At 38.0% G+C, this 26,342-nt stretch overlaps 3 protein-coding genes across 7 annotated transcripts in view; 1 reads left to right on the top strand and 2 right to left on the bottom strand.

Moving 5' to 3' along the window:
* Cda5 (Chitin deacetylase-like 5) overlaps positions 1–18,846 on the top strand; it is a 37,973-nt gene extending 19,127 nt beyond the window's left edge. The window contains exons 2-16 of one of the 4 annotated variants that reach the window (XM_011307317.1): positions 5,607–5,781; positions 7,548–7,646; positions 8,276–9,617; positions 10,395–10,450; positions 10,686–10,831; positions 11,059–11,261; positions 11,338–11,390; positions 11,542–11,676; positions 12,368–12,406; positions 12,535–12,728; positions 14,584–14,809; positions 16,069–16,198; positions 17,108–17,415; positions 17,632–17,830; positions 18,001–18,846. In XM_011307317.1, coding sequence (XP_011305619.1) covers positions 5,607–5,781; positions 7,548–7,646; positions 8,276–9,617; positions 10,395–10,450; positions 10,686–10,831; positions 11,059–11,261; positions 11,338–11,390; positions 11,542–11,676; positions 12,368–12,406; positions 12,535–12,728; positions 14,584–14,809; positions 16,069–16,198; positions 17,108–17,415; positions 17,632–17,830; positions 18,001–18,159 — 3,464 coding nt within the window. In that variant the 3' untranslated portion in view covers positions 18,160–18,846. Of the gene's footprint in view, positions 1–5,606; positions 5,782–7,547; positions 7,647–8,275; positions 9,618–10,394; positions 10,451–10,685; positions 10,832–11,058; positions 11,262–11,337; positions 11,391–11,541; positions 11,677–12,367; positions 12,407–12,534; positions 12,729–14,583; positions 14,810–15,467; positions 15,694–16,068; positions 16,199–17,107; positions 17,416–17,631; positions 17,831–18,000 lie in introns of all 4 variants that reach the window. The other 3 variants (XM_011307316.1, XM_011307319.1, XM_011307318.1) reach the window with 3 other exon arrangements.
* A 517-nt stretch (positions 18,847–19,363) lies between these two features.
* LOC105268058 (uncharacterized) lies at positions 19,364–20,576 on the bottom strand. Of its 2 annotated transcripts, none has more exons than XM_011307313.1 (3): positions 20,481–20,576; positions 19,861–19,965; positions 19,364–19,616 (listed from the first exon to the last, which is right to left on the bottom strand). In XM_011307313.1, the coding sequence occupies exons 1-3, from the start codon at positions 20,502–20,504 to the stop codon at positions 19,440–19,442; spliced, it is 306 nt and encodes a 101-aa protein (XP_011305615.1). In that variant the 5' UTR covers positions 20,505–20,576; the 3' UTR covers positions 19,364–19,439. The 2 variants fall into 2 exon arrangements, with proteins under 2 accessions (XP_011305615.1, XP_011305616.1); XM_011307314.1 differs by having other exon boundaries at positions 20,498–20,575.
* Positions 20,577–20,780: 204 nt separating this feature from the next.
* Positions 20,781–25,891, bottom strand: hb (hunchback). The gene is made up of 3 exons (XM_011307312.1): positions 25,581–25,891; positions 23,670–23,824; positions 20,781–23,463 (listed from the first exon to the last, which is right to left on the bottom strand). The coding sequence occupies exons 2-3, from the start codon at positions 23,808–23,810 to the stop codon at positions 21,658–21,660; spliced, it is 1,947 nt and encodes a 648-aa protein (XP_011305614.1). The 5' UTR covers positions 23,811–23,824; positions 25,581–25,891; the 3' UTR covers positions 20,781–21,657.
* Between the last annotated feature and the right edge of the window lie 451 nt (positions 25,892–26,342).

Here is a 26,342-nt window from a genome sequence, read left to right as displayed (position 1 = left end):
CGATTTATCTCGGAAGGTAGCAATTTTAGGGGGAAGGGTGTGGGAATGTTTTTTGTAGCTGATTAAATTTTGGATAGAAAATGTTCTCGGGTATTGTCTCATAAAGTCAATAGTTTTCGGGGTCAATCGATATTTGAGAAAACTGGAAAGTCCCACTTTTGTTCAATGATGATTTTACCACTTCTTTAATGTAAATCTTCTCGTATATGACATATGTTCTATGAATGGTTAATGAACAATGGTAATGGATTTTCTCATTACATATTTTCCGTTTTTAATAGCCATTAACTCCCTGAAATGTTAAATTCATCAGGTCTGCAACGAGGAGATAGTAGATTTCTATTTTTCACAGAGCAAAATTTCTAGTAATTTTTTCAGTATTCTATTTTAACAAAAACTATAACAATTTCATCAAATTTAATTCTTGAATACATTAATAATTTCCCTAATTGTGACCAACTCTTGCCTCATTAAAAAAATCAATAATTACGTTCATAATTTTTTCCCTTGAAATCAGTAAAAAATCATTAAATCAAAAAATTCCCAGAAAATTCTCTTTTCATTACAAAATTTTACAAGGTCATTCGCAAGGCCGAGTGCGATCGATCGACTTTTCTCGGTGAGTGAATTGGAAATCGACTGTAGCTGTATCGATACTCATCTCGAGTCTCTCAATGTCACTCACGGGACTAGTCGATCGTTTCCATTCGTTCATTCATCGATCATTGACTCGGATGAATGGCCGATCGTTATCGTCATCCTCACGTCGATCAATCGAGTACCGAGGGAATACAAATTATCCTATTTTCCCTAATTAACTGGAAACACGTATCTCCCATGAACCCAGAAGCTTCATTTATATTAAAATAAGTCCCGTTAATTTATTTCGTCATTAAACCGTTAAATAATTGCATTCGACTTGAAATTATCATTTTTATTATAGACCCGGTAACAATTGCCGTAAATTCTCGGGATTAATTCGTAATCTAGAAATAATTTTTACCGGATTTCAGGTGTCATTTCTCGCGGTAATAATTCATTCTCCCATAATGGCGGGCTAGAAAGGTACACTGAATTGAAAAAAATAGTGTGAGAGAATAAGAGACAGTTTCAATTGTTATTACGCTTTATTAACTGAATGTCTCGTCGGAATTAACGAGATTTCCGTTTCTCGTTCGCGAATCCGCGACATGTGAATGTGAAATAATAATTCATTATAAATTTCAGAAGAAATTTCGATAACTGGAAATTTTTCATGTTCTTTACAGTTAGGTAGATAAATAAATTACAATTTTTTATTTAATATTGAAATTGCAGAGACAATCGACGGATTTATAATTCAATTAAAGTTGACAGTTTTCATTAATTTTCTGATAACAATTAATTCGTAAATTAATTTGTGAATAATCTGGGATTCCCATGAAATTCTCAATCAATTGAAAATTCGCTTCCCAAATTTTCCAGCCCCTCGAATTTTCCCCAACTTCTCGAGGAAAATTGTACGACAAAATTTCCCCACGCCAATAATAAATTTCCCCTTTAACTTCGAATGCAAAACTCAAAGTTCAATAGATCAATAGATTGAAAGAGGTATTGATCGTAGTCCGTAAAGTTGATAAAAGAGCGGAAAGTTTTCCGCTTTCCCACGCGCCAATTTCCCCCAGTGATTTACGCCTTTTGAATCTCACTTACTCTAGACTCATTGAAATCCATAAATTTTCATTTTCTACCGGAAAAATGAGCCATAGCCAACGAGCATTGATTCTCGCGCATTAAGAAAGTTATTTTACACCCGACAGGGAAAAACAACAAATCAAGAGAACATTACGGCTGACGGAAAGTAAAACTCATTTTTTTTATTTAAATCATTTTTATCTCGTCTGGATGGGCGGATCGGAAAGTTTTTTTTATCACCGCCCCGGTGGAAGTACGAAAAATCATTCAAATCTTTACGATCAGGTGTTAATGATCATAACTCCAGTCTTTACGATCATCGAGACTCGGATTATTGCTCATTAACGAACACTAATCACGGAAATAATTCAATCAATTATTGAGACAGCAGGGGAGAAGAGAATTCAGTGGCGAATTTTAGTCTAATGTATCGCCTGTACAGATGAATTTATTCTCCTCTCAATCGTTTTATTACCTAGTACTACGTAAATTAAATAATCGCGTCCCACTGACCTCTCATTAATATTTTCCAGTCTGGCTTCACCTGTTTTTCACTTCGTTTGTCATGCAAATCAATTATACGCTCGTGAAATAATTACTCTTCAACTAGAATTTATTAATTCACGGAATTTTACCGGTAATTATGTTATTAGGAAGAGTTCGTAATTATTTGGACGATGGGGGAAATAACTAATCCAAATACAACACCTGATTCTTCATAGTTAATTCATTATTACTCATTAACCAGAACAATTAATTATTTTATACTACTTTACGTAATTGCAATAGATTATAGTTTAATATAGAATTGAATTTAGTAATCGTCGATGGGTAATCAATGGGTTAATGAAATCAAAGGACAATCGGGAGGGTATTCATTGAAATCGAAAAATTGAAAATTTTCGAAAAAGTATCAGGGGAACATGAGAATCAAAGAGGTATTCACTGGAATTTTAAAATTCCAATTTTTCAGAAAAGTATCAGGAGAACATGAAAATCGAGGAGGTATTCACTGAAATTTGAAAATTTAAAATTTTCGAAAAAGTATCAGGGGAGCAGGAGAATCAAAGAGGTATTCACTGAAATTTTAAAATTTCAATTTTTCAGAAAAGTATCAGGAGAACATGAAAATCGAGGAGGTATTCATTGAAATTTGAAAATTTAAAATTTCCGAAAAAGCATCAGGGGAGCATGAGAATCGAAGAGGTATTCACTGAAATCGAAAAATTCAAAATTTTCCAAAAAGTATCAGGGGAGCATGAGAATCAAAGAGGTATTCACCCAAATTTTAAAATTCATATTTTTCAGAAAAGTATTAGGAGAACATGACAATCGAGGAGGTATTCACTGAAATCGAAAAATTCAAAATTTTCGAAAAAGTATCAGGGGAATATGAAAATCGAGGAGGTATTCACTGAAATTGGAAAATTCAAAATTTTCGAAAAAAAATCAGGGGAGCATGTGAATCGAAGGGGTATTGACTGAAATCGTAAAATGCAAAATTTTAGAAAAAGTATCAGGGGTGCATGAGAATCAAAGAGGTATTCACTGAAATTGAAAAATATACACGAATGAATTGTGCAGCAAGTGGAGGGGTTGGAGTCGAATAGGCGTATGTGCACTTGAAATGCAGCTCGAGTCGAAAGATACGAATTCACGTCTCACGGTTGGGATAAAATGAAAAGAAAAAAAATTCTGGGTTTGGCCCGAGAGCTGCTCGATAGAAATGCCAATGTTTTCTTTTTATCCGCAGAACGTGCAGTCGCGAAAAATATTTGGAATTCCATAAACACATCTATAAATATTCCAAAATAACTTTTAAAATTTCCGATTAAAAAATTGTCTCCAATTTTATTTTTTATGAACATTCAATTTTGATAAAAATATAGAATAATCATATCAGTTAATCGTGAATTAATGAATTATCCATAATTAATTGTTATCAACAATCCCTAAGAAATGATTCCGTAAAATTTTATTTTCGTAAGAGCAACAAATTCTGTCTGTACAGAGAAAGTCTCTGGGGTTTTTTTATTCATTTGTTGTTATAAATAAATACAAGACTGATGGTTGCAATTGAAGTGGAGAAAATTGGTCAGGATGATAAATCAAACTCTGATTTAATGGGTTGTGCAATGAGTGAGAGCCGATGGGGTATCAATGATGGTCAGTTGTGTAAACATGAACGTGTTACGGTAATTTCGGATGTAGCAGGAGAGTAATCTCCGTATGACCTCGTTACAAGCCTTTTTCATGTGTTTCGTCATCGATGACGATTCTCCCACAGAATTAACGAGCCTCAGTAATTATCCTGATTACGAGATTACTCCGTGATTCATAGCTGTTCCTCTTGCGATTTTTTAACAACTGTCTCAATGCACTATTAAACATTTTTTTACTTTTCCCCATGCAATTGTTACTTCTCAATCCACAATTAACCGGAAATATCACTATCCAATTTTTATCGTCAATTATATTTTTTTCTGACGAGAATTTCAATCAATTTGATTTTTTAAACAATAATAATACGAATAATCAACATTTATTATCAATGATCAATTAATTAATTAATCTGTACTTGATTTCCAATTATCAAGTCCATCGAATTTATAATTAATTAATTTCATAATTGATTAATTAATTTTATAATTTTACGACAATTTCAATTTTTTCAAATTCAAAGCGGAAAACGAGTTTCAGAAAAAATAGATGAGAATCGGCAAAGGCCTCAATTAACCCCGAGTAAAATGAGGGTTCGTGCTTGGCCTTTGTAAAATGGTGGCAGAAGTCGATATATCGGTGAATTTGAAGGAGAAAATGTGTGTGGAGAGTGGAGATATAATGGTAACCCAACGCCCGTGGAATAGCCGCGGAAATGCTATCGGTTTTATTCCCTTTTTCGTATATTTCTTTTTTTTCCACCATTTTATTCCTATGGTAGATGCCAATGGCCTGTGGGCGCTACAGGGAAATGGCGACCGGTTCGCTCGACATGCCCCAACGAACACGTTTTCCACAATATTTATGCTCAAACCGATCCCATCGTCATATAAATGTCACGTTTTTCCCCTTCTAATCTTACCGATTTATTTTTTACTCGTTTTATACGAATTCCTATGGTAATCAGCGAGAATTTTAGAGTAGCCCCTAAAAGATCGACCACTCCACAAACAACGAAGAGATATATCGAAAATATATGCACATCCCGTAATTCTATCCACTTCTACCATTTGTTGATAATATATTTTATTTTATTAACTTGTCGATCGAGTTGGGTGGATTATTCGGTTTTTTATTGACTCATTGCCTTTTTAATGGAGTTTATTGCAGATATTAATTAATGAAATAATCAGAGAAATTGGGAAAATTCGACGGAGAAATATAGATGGTGAACCTTTTTGGTATTTATTTTTTGGAAATTTCTCTGGGTAAAAGACAATTTCTCGTGAGTCATTAATTTATTTCTCCCGACACATGAGAAATTGACGCTATAATTTCACGAAAGTGAAAACGCGTCTGATATTCCTTGAGAATTAGCAACAAAAAGAGTTCACGGACCATTTTTAATGCATTTCTCGGATTGTCGATGATGCAGTCTACTCCATAAATGGAAATTCACACGAAGTAATTAGAAAAAAATGACAATACTGTTCTTCCGCCGTCGCAAATAGAATCCGCCATTTTCCTTAATTCCCTAATTTCTTTTAAATTTCTCCCGCTCCTTCACTGAATGCCCAATCAAATTATTCACGATTAAACGAATCAACTCCTGCGCAATCCGAATTTTCATGTGTATTTCATTCTGTAAAAACGGGGGACTCCCCGGAATTCGGGTGTGAATTCCCGCGTTAATTCAAATGTCAATTTTTTTTTTTTAACAATCACTCGAAATTCCAAGGTTTTTTAATAAATAATAATTCTTGTTGTTGCAGGATGTCAAAGAAATACACCGAGAAGTCCTCGTGCGAGTCGTAATGATGCGGCCTTGGAGTTCGAGTGTCCTGAAGAATTCGGGTATTACGCCCATCCCCGAGATTGCACTCAATATTACGTTTGCGTTTTTGGGGGTGCATTACTCGAGTCTTGCACAGGTGGTCTCATGTACAGGTAAGACATTCCATTACAAAAATTACACCGTCTAAAACCCCTAATTACGCCCCCCCTCCCTTCAAAAAACTTCAATTACTCTCCAACAATTAAATTTAATCAATAATTCAATGAATCGAATTAATCCGCGAATTATCAAAAACTAAAAATAAAAATTCTTCTCCCAAAATTCTTCATTAATTGATTATTCTCGATCCAATTAATTCGATTAGACAACAGATAATAATTGTAATTAAACGATTGAGATTAATACCGGTCATTGAATGACTTTTTATTTAATTGAACAATGCGATGGCAATTATCCCCCAATCAATGCTAATCCATCAATTACTGATAATTATTGTTATTATAATTTTCAAGCGAACATAACCGAAAAATTACGAGGATAATAACAATAAAAATGGAATATTACGGGCTAGTGGTACCCGGGGGAAAGTGAGTACACGTGTTGTAAATTATTAGCGCACTCGGCCATCGTACATAAATAGCAGTATGAAGTGCTGTACCGGTGCAATGTGCATTGCACTAAACAATCAGTTTCCCATGTATTGTTTGTACAGTATGCAGAAAACTCCGTGAGATATCCTCGAGTGCCATAAGGAAAAATATATCCGTCGTGGAATGAAATTGCATTATTACCCCCGATTTACCCCTCGACGCACTTCAAACAAAGAATCTCAGATTTTCTATTGATTCAATTGACTCCCCATTGACTCCCCATCTCGTTTTGCATTAACAATTGGTCATAACAATAAATTGGAAATATTCAGTTGTTTATTATTATTTTTTATTTATCAAAGTTTTATCAAAGTTATTTATCCCTTTTTTCTTTATGAATTCAAGATGACTTTATTTTATAGAGTAATTACGAAATTAATGAATAATTCATTAATGAATAATTTATTAATTATTTAGATTGACAAACGCATGATTTTGAGCTCGTGAGAAAAGGAATCTTCTCGTTTTCGTCACGACGTCAACTAATCAAAGATTATTAATGCAAAAAAATAAATAAAAAAGCCCTCTCATCTCCGCCATCTCCCGCGGTACCAAATCCGCATAATCACTTGTAATTACCCATTGATTATAACTGAATGGATAACGAATTGTCTGACAAGACGAATGGAGCGAAAAGGCCCGACGCGCATTATTTATCGGCCCGAATACCAGAATTACCTCACACGATTGAGAAAAAAAAAAAATCGACAGGAAAAAGTAACTGGGATAATAATCTCCATAATGATAATAGACCTGACGTATGACATTATCGATCAGTTGTGCCAGATCCCACGCACAGTGTTTTTACTGCATTGCAAAATCTCCGGGTTCACGTGTCTGAATCCTTTTCCTTTTTATTCATTTAGCATTTTTCATTATTTTTTTTTTTATCGATAACCGATGGAATCTCGGAGGTGAAGAAAGCAAGGTCATTTGCACCCATAGGCACGCGGAACCAGAGCTCTAGATTATTTTGCCCTCATTTGCAAAACCGGAATATCATTACGCGAGACAAGGACTTGCGCCAATTACAGCCCCCGCCCTTCCTCTCGAATTCATTCTCTTTGTTCGTTTATATATTTAATTTTTTCATTCCTGACATTCCCCACTCGTCAATTATCCATGACTTAATCGATTTATTAAATAAGTTTTTTTTATTATTTTATTATTCATTAGTTATTTTCAGTTATTGTCAGTTTGCAATTATTTTTTAATCGGTTATCAATGGATTTAAATGTTAAAATGAATTTTTTAATGTGGAATTCCAGCCATGAATTACAGACCTGTGATTGGCCCCGGAACGTAGGGTGTCTGGACTCCAGTGGAGGTGCAAAGGAGGACGACGTCGAGGATCCCCTGCTCGAAAGGTGAATGATCCATCACTTCCCCGCCCCAAACATTAATTACAAATAACGAGTTCACGAGAGAAATAAAAAATGAGAGATATCGTTCAGCATCCGATCCACATCTCGCCTTTCCGCTTCCTCTTGCCCCAGAGAAGGATGCCGTTGAGGCCGACTATCCTGGAGGCAATGGAATTATACACCACCAATCATCCAGCAATCGCGCAATTTATCATGCATTTCTCCGCGAATTTTATCACTCCTCAATTACACTATTTGCAATTGAACCGAGAGGAAATGCCGATATGTTCCAGGACACAATCAATTCTTTCCCAACGATGACCAATTGCAAATCGTATCAAATCGTATCAATACCTCGTTCGATATTATTTATTATTTTCATTCATCTCTATCGTGACAACAATCTCACTCGATAATCCTGCCTTCTATTGTGCAATTTTACCAAGAACATTCCCTCATTTCACAATCACTGAGTACTCATTACAACGTATTGTGTACTAAATTTATAGAAATTATTCTGCTCCCCCGCCCCCGCGGGAAATTAAATTTAAAAAAAATCTTAAATGAGTTAATGAATTGTCGACTGAATGAGAACAATTAAAATGTTTGATTAACGATTCCTCTTCCGTCAGAGCTGCGAAGGACTCCCATCATCGTCAGCCAGTCCGTCAACCGGTGCGACAACCAAGTCCACCGTCACCGTCGCCCCACCCGACGATTGCTGACCGTCACAGCCGTCACCGTCAGCCACCCCACCGTACAACATACCCAGACGACGAGTACGAGCCAGCATCGGAGATCGAGAGTGATCGTCAACAACGAGTCTACCGAGGCCAACCATCGACAATCGGCCAAGTACAGCGAGATCGTGATGGCCTACGTCGTAACATCATATCCGTAAGTCCAACGCACCCATCACGACCTCTCCATCCCGCTTACGTCACACCACCTGCATCAAATGGATCAGACAATGTCGGGCACGTGACAAACGTTAGTTCGACGACACCGACAATACCACCAATAACGACTATTAAAAATAACATTAGCGATCGCGATAGGATCGATTATTCATACCAGGACGCAACAAGAAGGAATTACATAATCGTCAGCTCCCCATCGCCCTTCAAACTACCACCAAAAATTGACGATTACACGGAATCGATCCTGAAACAACCACAGGAACAACCGAATCACCACGAGGATGACTATTTCAATTACATACCCGAGAGAATAACAGATGTGACTGTTGAAACTCCAAAACCGAGTGATTTGCTCTCTAAACCGACGGAATCAACACCGTCGAGCACTGAAACGTCAGTGATACCTGAAATCACGTCGAAACCCGAGGATTCGGATCAGAATGAGATCCAGCCGACGCCAGCCCCGAGAAAACGTTTTACTTATGAATTCAGTGATGAACCGATTGCTGTTGGGAATTTTGCCACAGCCCCGACGACCATCCGTCAACGGATTAAATCGAGACTATCTCAGTATCGTGGGAGTGAGCGGTATCAGGGGGGTGTCACCATGATGAAGATCGTCCGTAAACGACCGGTGAACGATCAAATAGCTACAGAATCTCAGGACGACGTGCCACGCACAACTCCAATGCCTCGGCGACGTGAGACGTCGAAAAAGTTGTCCGATAATTCCGATTACGTCGGGGAAATAGCCGACGACGTACCCACCACTCTGAGTCCTCTCCAGAGGGCACATATTCTCAGTAAAATCGGTCAGTTACAGAGTAATGAGGACATTGAGGGCAATGAGATAACAATAAGTAAAAGTCTAGGTGTTAGAGAGCAATTGTCTAATGACAGTTCAACGGTCACTGGTAAATTAGGAGTGACAACGGCTCACAGTGAGATTAAAGGAACGCGGGATGAACTCGATGGAAATGAGATAACGGTAACACCCACGAGTTCAGGCCAACGGACAACACGACATCGTCCACAGGCATCAAGGAGTTCACTCGTAAGTCAAGTAAAATCCAACCAAAACTTTGGATCAAACTACTCTTGACTTCTTCCTATTCAACTACTGATTTTCACGTGGGATGAATTGTTTTAACGGGCAACGATCAACGAGAGCTCCAGTAATGAGTAGTTTGTTGTGACCAATTGGATTCGAGCATCGATATTTGTTTGTATTGGGGGGGTAGAGGAGCCATTGGACGAGAGGAAGGGACTTGAGACGAATTTAATGACGATACTTGTTTATTTCTGGTTCATCGCCTCTTGTTTCGTAGATTTGGAGATTTTTGCGGACGATCCACTGCGTGGAATTTTTTTTTCAAATTCATTTGCTATCATTTTCAATTCTGACGTCACTATTCCGCGAGGAACTGATACGAAGACTATTCAAAAGGAGCCGCGCTTGTGCGCGCGCATCTGGGACGTGACATCCAGCGTCACATACGCAGATGGAGGAGTACGTGCGGTTTAGTGACGTCATTTTATGATGAGAAGAGGATTATTCGGAATTAATGACTGCATTGACTGATTATTTGATTTTATTGGTTTATCAGGAATTTTTGGCTTTTTAGAGTGATTTTCAGGCAAATTCCATCGATTTAAAAAAGTGGATCTCCTCAAATTACAGAATCTCACTGCTTTGTTGGCATTTCAATAGCATTTCTTTCTTTTTAGTTTTCCTTTCTCTACTAAATCCTAGCGGACTGCCTTTTTGGCGCCGTGTATTGTCGATTCACTTGTTCAGGATCATTTTTGTATGGACATTGGTCTTTTTCAGGAGAGAGAGAAGGAGAGTCTGCACTCCGGCAGAGGTCAGACTGAAAATCATTACAGGTAACTCCGATCACAGACTTTATTCCCACAGGCAAAAATGCACTCTTAAAAATCCATAAATTATTCCATCCACTCATTTTTCCTTTCATTTCGTACCTGAGACAAGCCACAGAAAATTCTATGAGCTGTCAATATTTCAATAACAAATTATCCTTTGAATATTATTCCATGGAAAAATACGTGCTAAGTTATGGTGATTAGAAAATGAATAATATATATATTTTTCTGTCGTCAGAGCCATTCCATCGGAAAATCCGAGAATCGTGAAGACAACGGCATCAACTGCTGCCACTCCTGTTATTTCCAAGTCCTACTACGATCCTGAGACCTATCCCTATTACACTATTTATGATGATGATGTGTCTATCTACAAAGATGACGGTGAGTCTTCGAATAATAATTAACTTAATGCCATTGCCTAATCTCTCATGTCGAAGTTGAATCTGACGTCAAGATCGAATACTAGAATAAACACCACAAACTATCATTTAATAATAATAATGATTGCTTCCATCACTCATTTCATTCAATTCTTCATCCAACCAGTTAACCAGTTATTTTTTCTGTCCCGTTTTTACCGAACGTCTCGTGAAAATTTTGTTGCGTAGATTACGCGCAGTACACAGTGAATCATTCAGTTCCCCTTCAACATCCTCATCAGCACCAGAGCGTGAGGATTGCTGAGGTGACGCCCAACTCGAAAGCCACTTCCTACACGCAAAAAGCGAAGAAAGTGCCAGTGAACGATAATGACAAGTACAATTTGAATCAAGACGTCACTGTCTCGGACTACGACATCTACGATAATCAGGTGAATAAATGATTCTAATGAGACAATTACAATTGATCAACATCATGGAATTGATGAGCATAATTCGTTCTTTCAGGGACAATCTCATCTGAACAAGAACAAATTTCGAATTGATGGCCAGTCGTACAGGTAAGTAATTGATATTTGAAAATCTAGATTAAATACACATGTCTCTTGATTGACATGTCATTGTGCCTGACACATTGTCCATTTCGGTCAAATATCACTGGGTAAATTCAGGACAACAGTACAACATCACACTTGTCCTTGTTATGCACAGAACCAATGGTATCAGCCATCCAGCCGTCCACGTGACAACACCAAATGCCATTGTCGATAGTTATGTGCCCCTGACGACTACCACCCAACCACCACCCACTACAACAGCACGCCCCTTTACTGTGACTGTACAGAGGTGAGATAAATTCAATCTAATGTCAAAAGGACGGACAGCTCATACTCGTTGATTATCGATATTCCTTTTAATGAGAGGTGATCTCTTCGATAAAAGGTGGTACACGTAAATTTTTTTTTTTCTGTCATTCTATTTGGTCGCCTTTATGATTAATTATCATTTGTTTGTGGTCAATTGGATTTTTGCTCAGTCATTGCAACGGAATCAAATGCAGCGCACCATCGGGCTCGTCTTATTTTAAAAAAAAAACAGAGGTCGAACTCGCGAGCTATCGATACATCGAAAGTCGGTATCAAAGTAAAAAAATTGTGTACTTTTGTATAGATGGGAAATGGGAATTTCCAATTGTGGGAAATTATTGAATCGAGGCATCGATATGTGAATGATTACATGAGAACATGTTCGATTTATTTCGATTGACATTCACCTCGCAGAAATTGAAAACTCCCATTTCTCTTTTTCGGCCACGACCGAGACCCAATTTTACTGGCAATGGTCGACGCCATGAATTATCAATGATATTACGTTGACAATCGATAATCACGAAATTCTCGACACGCTCTCCCTTTGTCCACACTTTCACGCAGCCCAAGACGATAAAATACGAGTTCAGTTCACTTTCGTTTGCACACCGGAAGCTCAATCCAGTTTTTAATTGTCGTTATGCAGATCTTGATTATTTATTTTTCAGTCGAGGACGGCCACAAGTCAATCGAGGTACAGCACCACCGTAAGTGCAAATTACTTGTATTTTTTAAGTGTCTCATTTTTGCTTTTGTTTTTTTGTTTAATTCATCCAAGCGTTTAAAATTGTCACGAAATGCGAAGTCCTCAGTCATGGATGTCTTTGACTCACAGGCGATCGAGACCGACGCTCAAACCGTCCACTGAGATCGTCTCCAAGGCTCAGGAGTTCGTCGACATCTACAGACATCCACCAGCTAGACCACCAACCCTCTACCCCACGCCCCAGGTCGACAAACCCGCTGCCAAGTGCCGGAAGGATGTCTGTCTACTTCCGGACTGCAACTGCGGCGGGGCTGACATTCCTGGTAAGTCATTATCTAAAATATCTTTCTCTCATTGAATAATCTTTCGTTTGCTATAAACTATAGACAGACTACCATTGACGTCCCATCCATTTAATATTTAAATATTTAATATTTAAATAAACAATTTGACAATAGATTATTGCGCAACGGATTGACTCGAGAATTTTTGCAGCGAAATCCTTTTGAAATTTTTTCTGTAATTTAATTATATTTAATCATTTGAATTCAATTAGTCAATTACAATTCCAATAATTCAATTTTCATTATCATAAAATCGAGATAATTATTCCGATGGACCACAGAATAGGTAGAGGTCCAGATGAATTATCCGTGTAATTACCGAGTAATTAGAATAACGGAGGGAATAGAATAAAATATTACTCCGTTTAATTGGGCCCAAGGGGCCTGCATACTCAATTCCCAACGACAGGACAATGCCGTGGTCAAACAAAGAATAACAGGATAAAAAATTACACATGTCGATTGTTGCTATCGAGAAAGAGAGAATACGAGGAGACGGGGATAATGAATTAGAGTGAAAATAAAGCGAACTTTCACCGATTGCAAATGCACGCATATTACGCATGGAACCACGGAAAGTGAAACAAATCCGCGTATGCACCACCCGTTTGCTCATTTATGCCTGTGAATATTCCCATCCACTCGGTATTACCTCAGCATTAATTTACCAGTTAATTTAACCATTTTCGGTGGAATTTTTAATGAACCTCGAGTGAAACAGTAAATTAGAGCAAGTGACGGTTTTTTCGACGCCAGTTTTTACCCCGTATCTCGGAATTGAAGAGAGATAGGATTATTTTTGTAGATACATTTTTTATGGAGGAAAATGAGAGCTACTAAAAAGGTAGTTATGAAAATATCTCTATTTAACTTCGGTTTCGAGATATTTGATTAAAACTGGCCTCGAAATAGAGCTTGCCTCATTCATTTTGCAACTGAAATTGCAACACAAAATTCGATGAATGGAAGAAAAAACTTTTTAAGGAAATTATATTAATTATCACGACTTCACAATGAGCTAATTAATTCATGAGTGCTGAACTAATTTTTTTAATGCTGGTAAATAAATAAATTCAATTGTGAACTCATAAAAATACTTGAGTCCTATTTTACGATTTGTTAAATATCGATTGATCCGCGAAAGTATCGATTTTAGACGAAAACACTAGAGGACTTTTCAATCGACAAATCAATAATCTACAAAAAAGTTATTTAACGTTTTTTCGTCAAATCAATATGATTCGAGATACATCGAGTTTCAAAAAATGGTAAATGGTAATTTTGACTTTTAAATATTTCCAATGAGAAAATTCGTTGAAAATTGGGAAATTTCACGGAATAAAATTCAGCCTAAAATCGTGAGACCTTCAAGTTATAAATCAGATTTCTATCAGGTGTCCCGTAATTTGAATAAATTTTCCTATCTTTAAAAAACCGAGAACGAGATATTCCGTTACTCGTATATTTTCCCGCCGATTATTGGAGCGAGAATGACGAAAAAAGATATCCAAAGTTTATTCGACACCGAACGACTCATTCATCAGCACGGATTTACCATAATTCTAAAAAGAATTACGCAAGAGTGTAACGACAGATCGATCAGGTGTTTTACGACCGTGAAAAATAGATTCTCAAGTATCGTTTGTAACAAGAGGGAGAGTTGCTCAAAGTCAATTGCGGTAATGGCTATTTTCACCAGGAAAACAGGCTATTTTTTTTTCCAAAGGATTTTATTTATTTCCCGAGATGCCGATGTTGATTAATCTCCTGGGAATTGACTGCGTATAATTTCGAGTACTGAGTAATGAGCAAATGATTTTTAATCGACGAATAGGTGGCATTCCCAGCGAACAGGTACCCCAGATCGTCCTTCTGACGTTCGACGACGCCGTCAATGATCTCAATAAGCAACTTTACGAGGATTTGTTCGAACGTGGACGAAAAAATCCCAATGGCTGTCCAATATCAGCCACTTATTACGTGTCACATGAGTGGACTGATTACAGTCAAGTGCAGAATCTCTATGCCGATGGCCATGAGATGGCAAGTCACACAGTCTCGTAAGTCGTGATGTTTTTTCCGTGGAAAAAGCCGCGAGTACGAGGCTTCACATGATTAATCACAACCCCAAATAATTTTCGAATTCAACCGCGAGAAATTCTCCCAAAAATTAAGACAATTCCGGAGAACAGCACTGGGAATATTTGCCAACTACCATCTTCCAGTTTTTAGCTCATATCGAAGAATTGAGAGCAGATACCGAAATTTTCATTGATATCTTTCTTGTAGCCCTTAATTTTTCCTACAAAAAATGTTTACGCGTAAAAATCGCTGCGATCCCTCAATTCCGAGATATCAGCTAAGAGCGAGTCTCGCGTAAAAACGACGCTCTGAAGGAATTTTCACTTTGACGTTTTGTACTAAAAACTTTAACTTCAGTAAAAAATAATAAATGCTCAGATAAAAATCAGGCCACACCGCAGTTTCATAAAACGTCAGAGTAATTGTTCCTAAAAATAATTCTCCATGTGCGTCTCTAACTCAACAGAATAAGAGACTAATGCTAATTACTAACTGTGACTTTTTCTTTTCTCTTTCCTCTCGTCTTTGCCTTGAAAACACTGGACAATGACCAAACGTTTTTTCACACCTCATCAACGACACTTTCCCATCATTCGCTTGTGATAAAAAAAAATACCACGTAAAAATGGCAAACAGGTGATTACCTGCCCGAGGAGATACCCCAGATCGTCCTCCTGACATTCGACGATTCAGTGAACGATCTGAATAAGGGACTCTACTCAGATCTATTTGAGAAGGGACGAAAAAATCCCAACGGCTGTCCCATATCAGCTACATTCTACGTATCACACGAGTGGACTGACTACAGCCAAGTGCAGAATCTCTATGCAACTGGTCATGAAATAGCTTCTCACACTGTGTCGTAAGTAGGATAAAACGAGCTTTCAACGTCTCGTCCATCATATTCACTAGTTAATCGACAAAACATTGATTAAACATCAAATTAATCAAGCATTGATGAGCCACAGAGAATTAAAATAAAATAACGTAATGTTTTGTCAATTCACTTGTATCATCTGCTGAATCTTTCCGATTAACAATTTTTCCTTTTTTCTTATTTTCATTAATAACCCCTGACTATTCCCTTGGGAATTTATTTATTGATATTGAGGGATTTTTTAAAATCTTTTTTATGCTGTTTTGAATTTATTGAATCCTCGTACTCGATTTTAGTTGTTGTGATGATTGAGATGATTGTTTGGAGGGATATTTTGTGTAATTAATGTGGGGTATACAGGCACAGCTTTGGTGAGCAGTTCTCGGCCAGGAAGTGGGCCAGAGAGATAGCTGGTCAGCGAGAAATTCTCGCTGCTTATGGAGGCGTCAAGTTGGAGGACGTCAGGGGAATGAGAGCTCCATTCCTCTCTGTGAGTCCCACCCTATTTTCTAATCATTGCTTAACATTGAATTACATAAAGTGGGAAAGAGAAGTCAACCGGAACTGATGAATTATTTATCCATTTTTGGCTTTACTGGATTTTTTTTTTAGCATTTGTCGTCCTTATGTCAGTAAAAATTCCCAGTCTCAGCGCGAACGCCTCTATCTCTGGAACTGAGGGAGATGGCGATTTTTTTTGTAGAACATTTTTTGTAGCTTGGATTTTTCCTGACAAAAAATGTTATTACAAAAATTTCGATAAGTCCTGCAGATCTCGAGATTTTTATTAAAAACGGGTGATCGTGGGGATGAAATTGAAATCGTTTGTCGTATTAGTGGAAAATTTAAATTTTCATTAAATTTAAACTCTTGAATTGAAAAATAATCACATTAGAATAATTTTGAGTTAGTTCACTTATTCTATTGATTAAAATCTAGAATTCATTCATTTCATTTATCATTAACGAGACAATTGTTAATTTTTTTTTGTTCAAATCGTTTACCTCAGTAACAAAAAAACAATTCCAATTCCAATCGCACCTCTTGAATTCTCTTTAAACATTATGCAACAATTCGGAATACATGAACTCATTCAATCATTAGAGAACACAAATGAAATGGAAAGTTCTCGTGGAAATTGAGAGCTAGTTCTCCCAATATCATTAACGACAAAAAACTTTCTATTAATTTTTGTCTTATTCAATTTGAATGTTCCATAGAAAGTGCTTTATAAAAAAAAAAGGAGATCAAATTCATGAATTCTACTCAACTCATTCTATTAATCTCTCATTTCCATCGCGCAGCTGCCAGATAATTTTTGGAGACAAACGACTCGTCCATTCTACAGTTTTACTAATTAATTAATTAATTAATCAGTTAATAAATTAATTTGTGTTAGGTCGGTGGTAACAACATGTTCAAAATGCTTTGGGAGACGAACTTCACGTATGACTCGTCGATGCCGATCTACGAGAATCGCCCCCCATCGTGGCCATACACCCTCGACTACAAACTCTTCCACGACTGCATGATTCCCCCATGTCCCACCAGATCTTACCCAGGACTCTGGGAAGTACCCATGGTGATGTGGCAGGACCTAAACGGTGGCAGATGCTCCATGGGAGATGCCTGCAGCAATCCACCAACACCCGATGGCGTTTACAAAATGCTCATTAAGAATTTCGAGAGACATTACACCACCAACAGGTAACTTATCATTAATTATTACGAATGGTAAATTACATTTTGCTCTATTCATTTCTTTTATCACTTTCTTCAATTTTTGTCTGCGGTTGAATTAAACTGGATGGATTTCACTGAATTTCCGTCTTGGGAAATTGCAGAAGAGTTTTTGATAATTTAAAATTTATTTTTTAATCAATAGCAATGGTGATCGATTAATTAATTAGAATTTGATATTAGGGCGCCGTTCGGATTGTTCTACCATGCAGCGTGGTTTACCCAGCCTCACCACAAGGAAGGATTCATCTCCTTCCTTGATACGATTGTTGCCATGGACGATGTCTGGGTCGTGACCAACTGGCAGGCACTCCAGTGGGTGAGAAATCCAACCCCACTAGCATTATTGGACAATTACGAGCCATTCAGCTGTAATTACCCCGTAAGTATCACTCAATTACACAATCTCAAATAACAGTTCTCCACTCTAGAAATTTTTTCAATCAAAAAATAATCTCCAGGTGAAAATTCCAAGGGGAAGGGCATCAGTTTTTAAATATCAGAGATTTTAATTTGAATTTAATTCTATTGAATATCGAATTGACATTTCAGGATAGACCAAAAAAATGTAACAACGCCAAGGTCTGCAATCTCTGGCACAAGAGTGGTGTGAGGTACATGAAGACGTGTCAAGCCTGTCCTGATATTTATCCTTGGACAGGAAAGACAGGCATACGCAGCAGTCGCATCGACAATGACATCGAGAATTGAAGAGCGATGGAAATTTATTGGAGAGAAATTATGAAGAAACCCACCAGCAATACAATAATTATTTGATAGAGAATCGATTTGAGTTGCCAAGAGTGTTTTTCAGAGGTGTTGTGAAACGTCTCCCTTGAGTGCCGAGTACGTTTTACATAAATGAAAATTAATTAATCATGAGCCATAATACGAGGAGACTATTAATGACAGTGAGGAATTATTTAATTTTCATTTGTGGTGTCAAGTTTAGAGAGAAGAATGTAGAAAAATACGACTATTTTTCAATATTTTTTTAACGTATGGGGATAGAGATGAATAATTGGGATATTCGGGGGAAATTAATATGATGGGAGAATAAATTGGTAATGGCTGTGGCATTTTATGTGGGTGAAATCCAAGGGTCTCGATGTGAATCGAGTTTAGGGAATTATTTCCAAAAGAAATTCACTCACCCCGGCGTACTCGGTGTTCAATAAATTTTTCATAAATCGTTTAGGTGAATTATTTTGTAAACTAGTGGTGGAAAAATTGTAAAGTTCGAGTGTGATTTACACTGTAGCATGTAAATTAATTGATACTGTAATTTTATTTGTGGGAGAGTGCGATGTTCGCATTGATGAGTTGCCAAACGAAATTATTGTCGTTGAGTTGCGACTCGTGTTAAATGTATGCCTTCAATAAAAACATCTAATTTCACTAGGTGGGATATTTTTATTAATTATTTATTACTCTTTTGCAGTGATTAAGTTAATGGTCCAATGACAATTTTGCAGGTGTTGATTTATCCCAGGAAATATCTGAATACATAATTTTTCATTAACCCATTGCAGTCACGGGGGGCCAGTAGGTCCCAGACGAAATCTGTGGTCATGTTAAATCTAGAGGACTACTACTCTCATTATTTTGCACTAACAAATGTGTAAAGTCGCCAAACGTTCTCCCAAAGTCATTAAAAAAAAATTTTATAAACTGAAGAAAAATAAGAACTGCCATTACCCCAACGACTGAAGCGCCGACAAAATGGCGCCACACGTGGATCTCCACACATTTTTATTTACGATAAAAAACAATTTGGAATGATTAAAAAAAAACAGCTATTGAATTATTTTGGATTTAATACTTTAATACTTATAATTTTCAATTAATTTATTATTAATTTATTATTAGTATCATTTCTATTATTTACAATGTTAAATTAAAATTTGGCGCTAGATTGAATTGTTTTTCGGATTGCGTGACGTCAGGAATAAATAATATTTCGCAATAATTGATAAAAATTTGAATTTCGTTTATCGGACGTATCGCAGATCTGGTTTAGTCTGTTGGACTTTATTTCCCCATGGCCCTTTGAATCCTGCACTATTTCCCAGACGATTAATCAGATCCTGTCCTCGATATCCATTTAGAGCTTCATACCGAGTCCTCCGAGTTTTTCCATCATTCGGGTCAAAATCCCACTCGGTTCGCTGAAAATAAAATGACTTTATCGTCATCTCGGGATTGCAAAATAATTGCGAAATGAATTCCTCTGCAGGTAGTAAAAAAATAAAAGATTCTGACGGTTAATTATTGAGGAGAAAAATAATCACGGAATTGGTGGGAATAATTTTTTGCTGCAATCGGTTAAAAAAATCAATGGAAATTTTTAGAGAGCCGTTGGTGTGGAATATTTCAGGGATTTTTATGAGAGTATGAGAGCATTACACATACCTCATGAATAACTGGGACACCTGCGATATTATTCTGTACCAAGTCATGAACGAGTGTCAGAAGATTCGATTGCGCCCCTCTGGCCGTCACAAGGAACACCATTACCTGTAGAAATCAATGATTTATCGTACAATTCATAATTCGAAATTACAAAAGCGATTCTCGAGGAATTTTGCAATTTTCTGGTACCGATTCTGTTGAGAAATCGTGAACTGGGGTAACAACGATTTTCGAGGCCGGTTTTTAGACAATATCTCGGAATTGAAGGGAGATAGAGATATTTCTGTGTTTATATTTTTTGTAGAGAAAGGTGAGGCCTACAAAAAAGATTGTTACGAATATATCAGTATTTTTCTTCAATCCCGAGATATTCGAGAAAAAATCGTCTCGAGAATATTTACACTTCTCTTAATTTATCACTGAGCTAATTAATTAATTAGATAATTAATTCCGGGGGATATTCGAGGGGAAATCCTCTCAAGAAATAGAATTGTTATCAATAATCATGAATTGAATAAAATTTGCGGGGAATTTTCTCGAAAAATGGCGAATTTTTAATTCACGAAATTAATTTTTGATTGGAAATAAATAATAATTGAAGATTTAAAATAATTAATTACCACCAGTAAATACTTAAAATCCATATCAAAGAACACAGAATGCCAGTTACGTATCAGTAATTTCTCGAGAGTTATCACTCTCTCCGCAGTTGCGGTAAAACTGAGAGTGAAAGTCATAGAGTCACGGAGACGTCCCCCATGTCGTTCCCCACATGAACGAGTAATCACGTAATGATTACAGAAAATATCCAAATGTTTTTACGACTAGAATGCAGAGGTGAAATAAATTGACAGATAAATTTTTTATAAAGCTTATGTATTCAAACTTTCTATACATAAAAGGGAATGTACATGGCTCCATTCGCAGCCCTTGATCCTATTTCTTCAAATCGAATTATCTCACAATGTTTCTTTGATTTTTAGCTCAGAAAAGCGATTTTTATCGATTTTTCATCGACGCACCGTTATTCACGCAAGACTCTCTCGTATACAATTTATTTGATCTTTATTAGATCCTCGAATTAATTTTGATTCAATTATTATTGGCGATTAATTGAATATTTAATTGACATCATCATCCTGGATGAGACCAGAAAAGTAGAATTCGGAGGACTGAATTAGTACTCGTGATAATAAATTTCTTAAATCTGTGAAATATATTTAAGTGAAATATTTATTTATAATCGATCCACGTTTTATTGGATTTTTAAAATATTTACAAACGGCACGACTTGGCAATTTCTCTGGACATTTCTTCAACATTTTTCGTTGATCAATTTTATTTTTAATTTTACATTTAGAAAAATAGTTTATGACTCGTAATAATTCTGCGATTGAATGCCATTGAAAAAAACTAAAAGATAATTATTGGCTTTTTAAATCCATTCATTTCGAGAATTGTCTTTTTAATTACTCAATTGGAGTAATTAATATTTTTAAACATCGAAAGATGATACAAAAGAACAATCTAATGGTGTGTTATTTGTAATAATATCCTACAATATTTACATTTTTGGTTGAGACTAAAGAGGTTCTGAGTCACCATGCATTGATCATGGGAATAATTGCACTCGAGTACCCAGGACCCTCTCAGGTGTCCCTCGACGTTAATGACTAGAACGCAAAGACTCAAGCTGCGTTTTAATAATTCAATAATTATCTCGTTTCAGTAGTGAACTGATGAAAGCAATTTTCTACCAAAAATAATAGACTCTTCAAAATATTCCCCGCACCTCCTCTACGCATGTTTGACTCTGGCGATGTGCAGGAAAAATGACACCTTGTCATCGCACTCATGTCCACACATGTTGCAAGTAAACGGATTGCTGAATCCATGATACCCCATGTGTACACTGTACATCACTTCATTTCCAAAAACAATTTCACAGAATTGACATGTGAACTCACTGCAAGAACCTCCACCATTGAGTCTCTTCTCCGATCTCTCCTTCTCCTCGTTCACCTCCTCATGTGCATCACCACCATCAGAAATCACCTCCTTCTCCTCCTCACTCTCGACAATCTGTCTATTGAGCTTCAGAGCCTTCCCCTTGCGCTTGCTCTTCGCACCGGTCCTCGGCGAATTTTCAATCTTCTCCTGCATCTCCTTATCCTCATTATTATTATTATTAACCGAAATTTCCGGTTTGCTGAGATCGAGAGGTGCTCCCAAGTCGCTCTTTCCCTCGCTGGTCACCTCCGTCTTCTTAATCATCGCCACCCCCTCGGATTTATAATCATCATCCCCACAGCTCACATTCTCAGATAGTCCGTAATTGGATACATCTCGAGGAAGATTGGCATTGAGCCTGTCAGCGACCATAGCTGTGGCATACTTAGCGAGGATATTAGCCTTGAGTCCCTCCATTTTATCCACATCATCTCCACCGAACCCATTGACAACTGGAAAACCAGAGAAAATGGAGTTGAAGGGATTGAATGCCATCATCGGGTTGAATCCATTATTGATGGACAATGGAGTCAATGTTCCCATCTGGGGCATCATCTGGAGGCTCTGAGGATTGCCAGGAGTTTCTTCAGGTTTGGTAGCTATTGGCTTGGCCTTGGGTCCTCTCCTCGTACCATAGACATCGATAGTACAGTGGGGATTTGGTGTGCCGTCTGGGTTGAGGACCATTCCTGCCTCGTGATTGCGATTCTTCAGGTGCAATTTCAGGGAGTGCTGGTACTTGGTGCGATACGGACAATTAGCACATCTGTATTGGTACACATTAGAGTGAGACTTCAAGTGACTGCTGAGCATAGATTTGCTGACGCACGAGTACGAACACTTGTCGCACTGGAAAGGCTTTGAGCCCAAGTGATTTCGAAGATGATACTCCAAGTGGTGCTTCAACTCCGTGACGAATGGACACTTGGGACAGGTGAGGAGCTTCTCGGCCTTGATGTGACCTCGAGTGTGCTCCCAGAAGGAGAGCTTTGTCACAGCTACGAAGTTGCATTGCTTGCAGCGAAAGGTTTTGACTTTACCTTGGGAGTTTACTCGAGGAGTGCGAATGCCAGGCTCATCTGTCTCTTCGCAATCCTGATCGGAGCGTTCGGAACCTGACATGGGTGATGCTCGATTGCTGTCGTCCATTGGGCTCAGCTGGGAGTTGTTCAAGTGAGAGACCTGGGGATAAAGTGCGTTGGGGTAGTCTGTGGGATCGTTGCTCTCGTAGTGGCCTGTCAGGTGTTCACGAAACTGTAATCTGTCTTGCGTTGTGAAGTGACAAACAGGGCACTGCAGATGATCCTGACACCCCTCCGACGCATCGCTTCCAGCATTCATGTTTCCAACGTCCATCGGTCGATGCATCATAGTCTGTTTAGCAAGATCCTCCAGTCCTGGAACTCTGGAGAAATCCAGGGGTGATGTGAAGCTCTTGAAGTTACTCTGTGAATCACCGGATTCTACACTTCCCGGAGAGAGACTGCCGGTGGCTGTGAACGAGGACCTTCTGCTTCCTGGAGAAATCGATGATGTGTAGTGGCCTGGGGAGACTCCTGAGTCGTTGTTCTTGTCGTCTGTCGGCTCTTCCTTCTGAACGAAATAACCAAAATGATACTTCAGGGGAAAAAACGAAAGTTCTATTGACGAGGGTAAAGATGAAAGCCCGATATTTTGGCAACAGCGCAGTACAAAGGGGAAGAAATTGGGGTGACTAAAAGGAAAAAAAAGAATGAAATGCGTAGGAGGGACAGATTTTTCCACAGAAAGGGGAATTCAGTTGGGGTGGAATTACTCACCACTGTACTATCCGCGATACCCCAAGCAGGCGGGGTTGGCGAATGGAGGGGATGATTATCCTCCATCATCCTCGACGGCTGCTGTAGCTGCTGATTCGGTGTTACTACTAGAGCCTCTGCTGACTCCCAGATTCCATGCATGTTTCAATGCTCTTCTGCAATTTCCATAAATACACACAACTATTTAAATTTTAATAATTAGAGGATTGAAAGAAAATCATTGGAACAGGCGAATCTACTGTTCACTTCTTTGTCTTCATTGATGAAGGGAGATATTCCTCTATTTTTTGGTCTCGCTTATACTCGAGTGGAAAAAGTGCGAGGGCTGTTCCTTGAAAAGCGTATGCAGATGTCCCTCACGTTTTCCCCAGGTGAGCGGAAAAAAGGGTTTCCTATTATTCAAACTCGAGCATTGTCCCCAAGCAACATTTATTCTCAAAAAATGGTGAAAAAAAATCCGAATACATTTAACTGACTGTTTGGTCCTTTGAGAGTTGTGCATTTGAACCTTGCATGGTGCATTCTGGCAGGAAAAAAGAAAAGCAAAAAGGGGTGGAGAGTTTGAGCGAGGGTTTGTGGAAGTGAGAGAATAAGAAGGAGAAGCAAAAAAGTCCTTTTCCTTGAGGCTTCTACGGAAAACTCTGGGCCACTCAAAGGGATTCATTTATTCAAGTGGAGCAGGACCCCATTATATTTTACCTCGACCCGACCTCAAGACCCACGGCAAAAATTCACTCCCCTCTACCTCAAAATCCCCTTTACTTCGCAAAATATATCCCCACATTGTTCCTGAGGCTTAAGATCTGCGTACAGGTCGTAAATAACGAGATCGGGAGCCTGGTGTGACTTTTCTTACCTCTCTTAGCGCATTCATGCCCACATTTTTGGAGCTCCTACCCAGAAATTGGGTAGACAAGACTATTTATGCACACCAGAAGTTAATTTTCAAAACAAACAACCCTTGTGGATTTCCAATTATCCCGGAAAAATCCCGTAGACACGCATATAAACAATTTTTAGAAATCCGTTCAATACCTCTTTATTCTTCACGGTAAGAATTTACTGCGTTCTCACTATTGCCGATTATTTACACCTTCGATTCCCCAAAAATTCGGAGAACCTCGGAAAATATTTCCTCAATCCACGAGAAGAATTTTCCTTTCAACAAAAGTACCTGCTCCCAAAATAGAGGAATTAAATCGAAAATAGTGAAACCCATCGAATCCGTAGACAAATACGTTGTGAATTAAAACTGATAAAAGAAAGTAAGCGAAAACAGATCGATCGTTGTAGCACAACAAAGCCCCAGTAATGATGAAAAATAAAGAATAAATTTCACTCGTGATGAAAATCAAGGGAAAATTCATTGCCTCGTCTCCTGTTTTTACGCACATCTGCAAAAGGAGTCGGGAAAATTAGCCCTCGAGAGGGATGAGGCGGGGGATATTTTCTCAGAGTCGTCGAAGAATTTATCTCCTTCTATTTTTTTGTTGCCACTCGGTTCTCCTGCTCTCCCATTGGGCTAATGATAATCACTCTCCATACAGGAAATACCCCTCGCGTTTAACCGATCGATCGATTCATCCCCTTTTCCTCCAGTCCCCCTTTTTATTCGTCTCCACCCACTCATGGGGTACGAGTAAAGGGCATTGGACGCTTCGATAAATATCCTCCCCTATCTTAATAACCATCCACTATTTTTTTTCACCTTCAGCCATTTTCATTTATTAAAAATCATTCGTAATTCGTAAAAGAATTTTACGATAAATAGATAATATTTTGTTTACTGATAATTTCCATTAAAATTCATTGAAACCCATATCAATTGCCAATTCCGTAATTTCACGGGAAAAAATCCAATGCCTCCTTCAAATTTTAAAAGTAACTGAGAGAAGGACAATTTTTACTCACCTCAAACTCAAATTTCAGGGATTAGAATCCAGTAATGAAAGTCCACACTAAACTCACGAAAATTATTGAACAAATCATAGAAATGAATTTCTAACTGATGCAACTGGCGTAACACATGTAAATTGGATAGTTGATTGTAGTTTCACTGAATAAACACAAGTCCCGAGGGAAATGAGAGTATAACGTGAAGATTTTTAAGGGGTACTGGTGGGTGACGTCGTCTCGACGAATGTCCCTGATTGACTGACGAAAAATTGGCAGATTCGGAAGTAGTGGATCGGCTGATTTGTGGATTTTTAGAGGTGCTACCCTTGTGCCCCCACCACTGGGGGCCTCTTTGGCCCAATGAGAGGTGCCCTACGTAGGGCTTCATCGGCTTTTTCCCAACAGCACACCCCACCATCAGCTACGCCATCCCCCACCCTTGACTCCATCACCGCATTTTCCTTCTACTCGCTTTTCCCATTTTTCTTCTCCCTTTCATGAACCAGGCCGAGACCTCCTGTCTCTCTTCCTTCGGGTTAATATGACCATTTGCTGGACCTCATGTCCACTTCTCCTCTTCTTCTTTGTCACCAGCTCCACTTATTTTTCATTAAACCCTTTCATTTGGTTGGAATGACGAGAGTGCGGGGAAAATTTTCTAAAATTGGGGTAAAATCCACGATTGAATGGAAAATTAATGTTGCTTTCCTCTTTTCGAGGATTTTTCCATTTTTTTTTTTCATTCGTATTGGTTTGATGAATTGATGTAGGGGAGGG

The sequence above is a fragment of the Fopius arisanus genome, unplaced genomic scaffold (assembly GCF_000806365.1).
Source record: "Fopius arisanus strain USDA-PBARC FA_bdor unplaced genomic scaffold, ASM80636v1 scaffold00053, whole genome shotgun sequence".
In the NCBI taxonomy this organism is placed as follows: domain Eukaryota; kingdom Metazoa; phylum Arthropoda; class Insecta; order Hymenoptera; family Braconidae; genus Fopius; species Fopius arisanus.
This window is presented reverse-complemented; position numbering and strand designations above follow the sequence as displayed.

Excerpts from the sequence above, each read along its gene's own strand:
- LOC105268058 (XM_011307313.1), bottom strand. The coding sequence starts at position 20,504 with ATGGATTTTAAGTATTTACTGGTG. Across the intron at positions 19,966-20,480 it reads ATTTTAAGTATTTACTGGTG|GTAATGGTGTTCCTTGTGAC; the intron begins GTAATTAATTAT and ends TGATTTCTACAG. Across the intron at positions 19,617-19,860 it reads GTGTCCCAGTTATTCATGAG|CGAACCGAGTGGGATTTTGA; the intron begins GTATGTGTAATG and ends TTTTATTTTCAG.
- hb (XM_011307312.1), bottom strand. The coding sequence starts at position 23,810 with ATGCATGGAATCTGGGAGTCAGCAGAGGCTCTAGTAGTAACACCGAAT. Across the intron at positions 23,464-23,669 it reads GTATCGCGGATAGTACAGTG|AAGGAAGAGCCGACAGACGA; the intron begins GTGAGTAATTCC and ends TATTTCGTTCAG.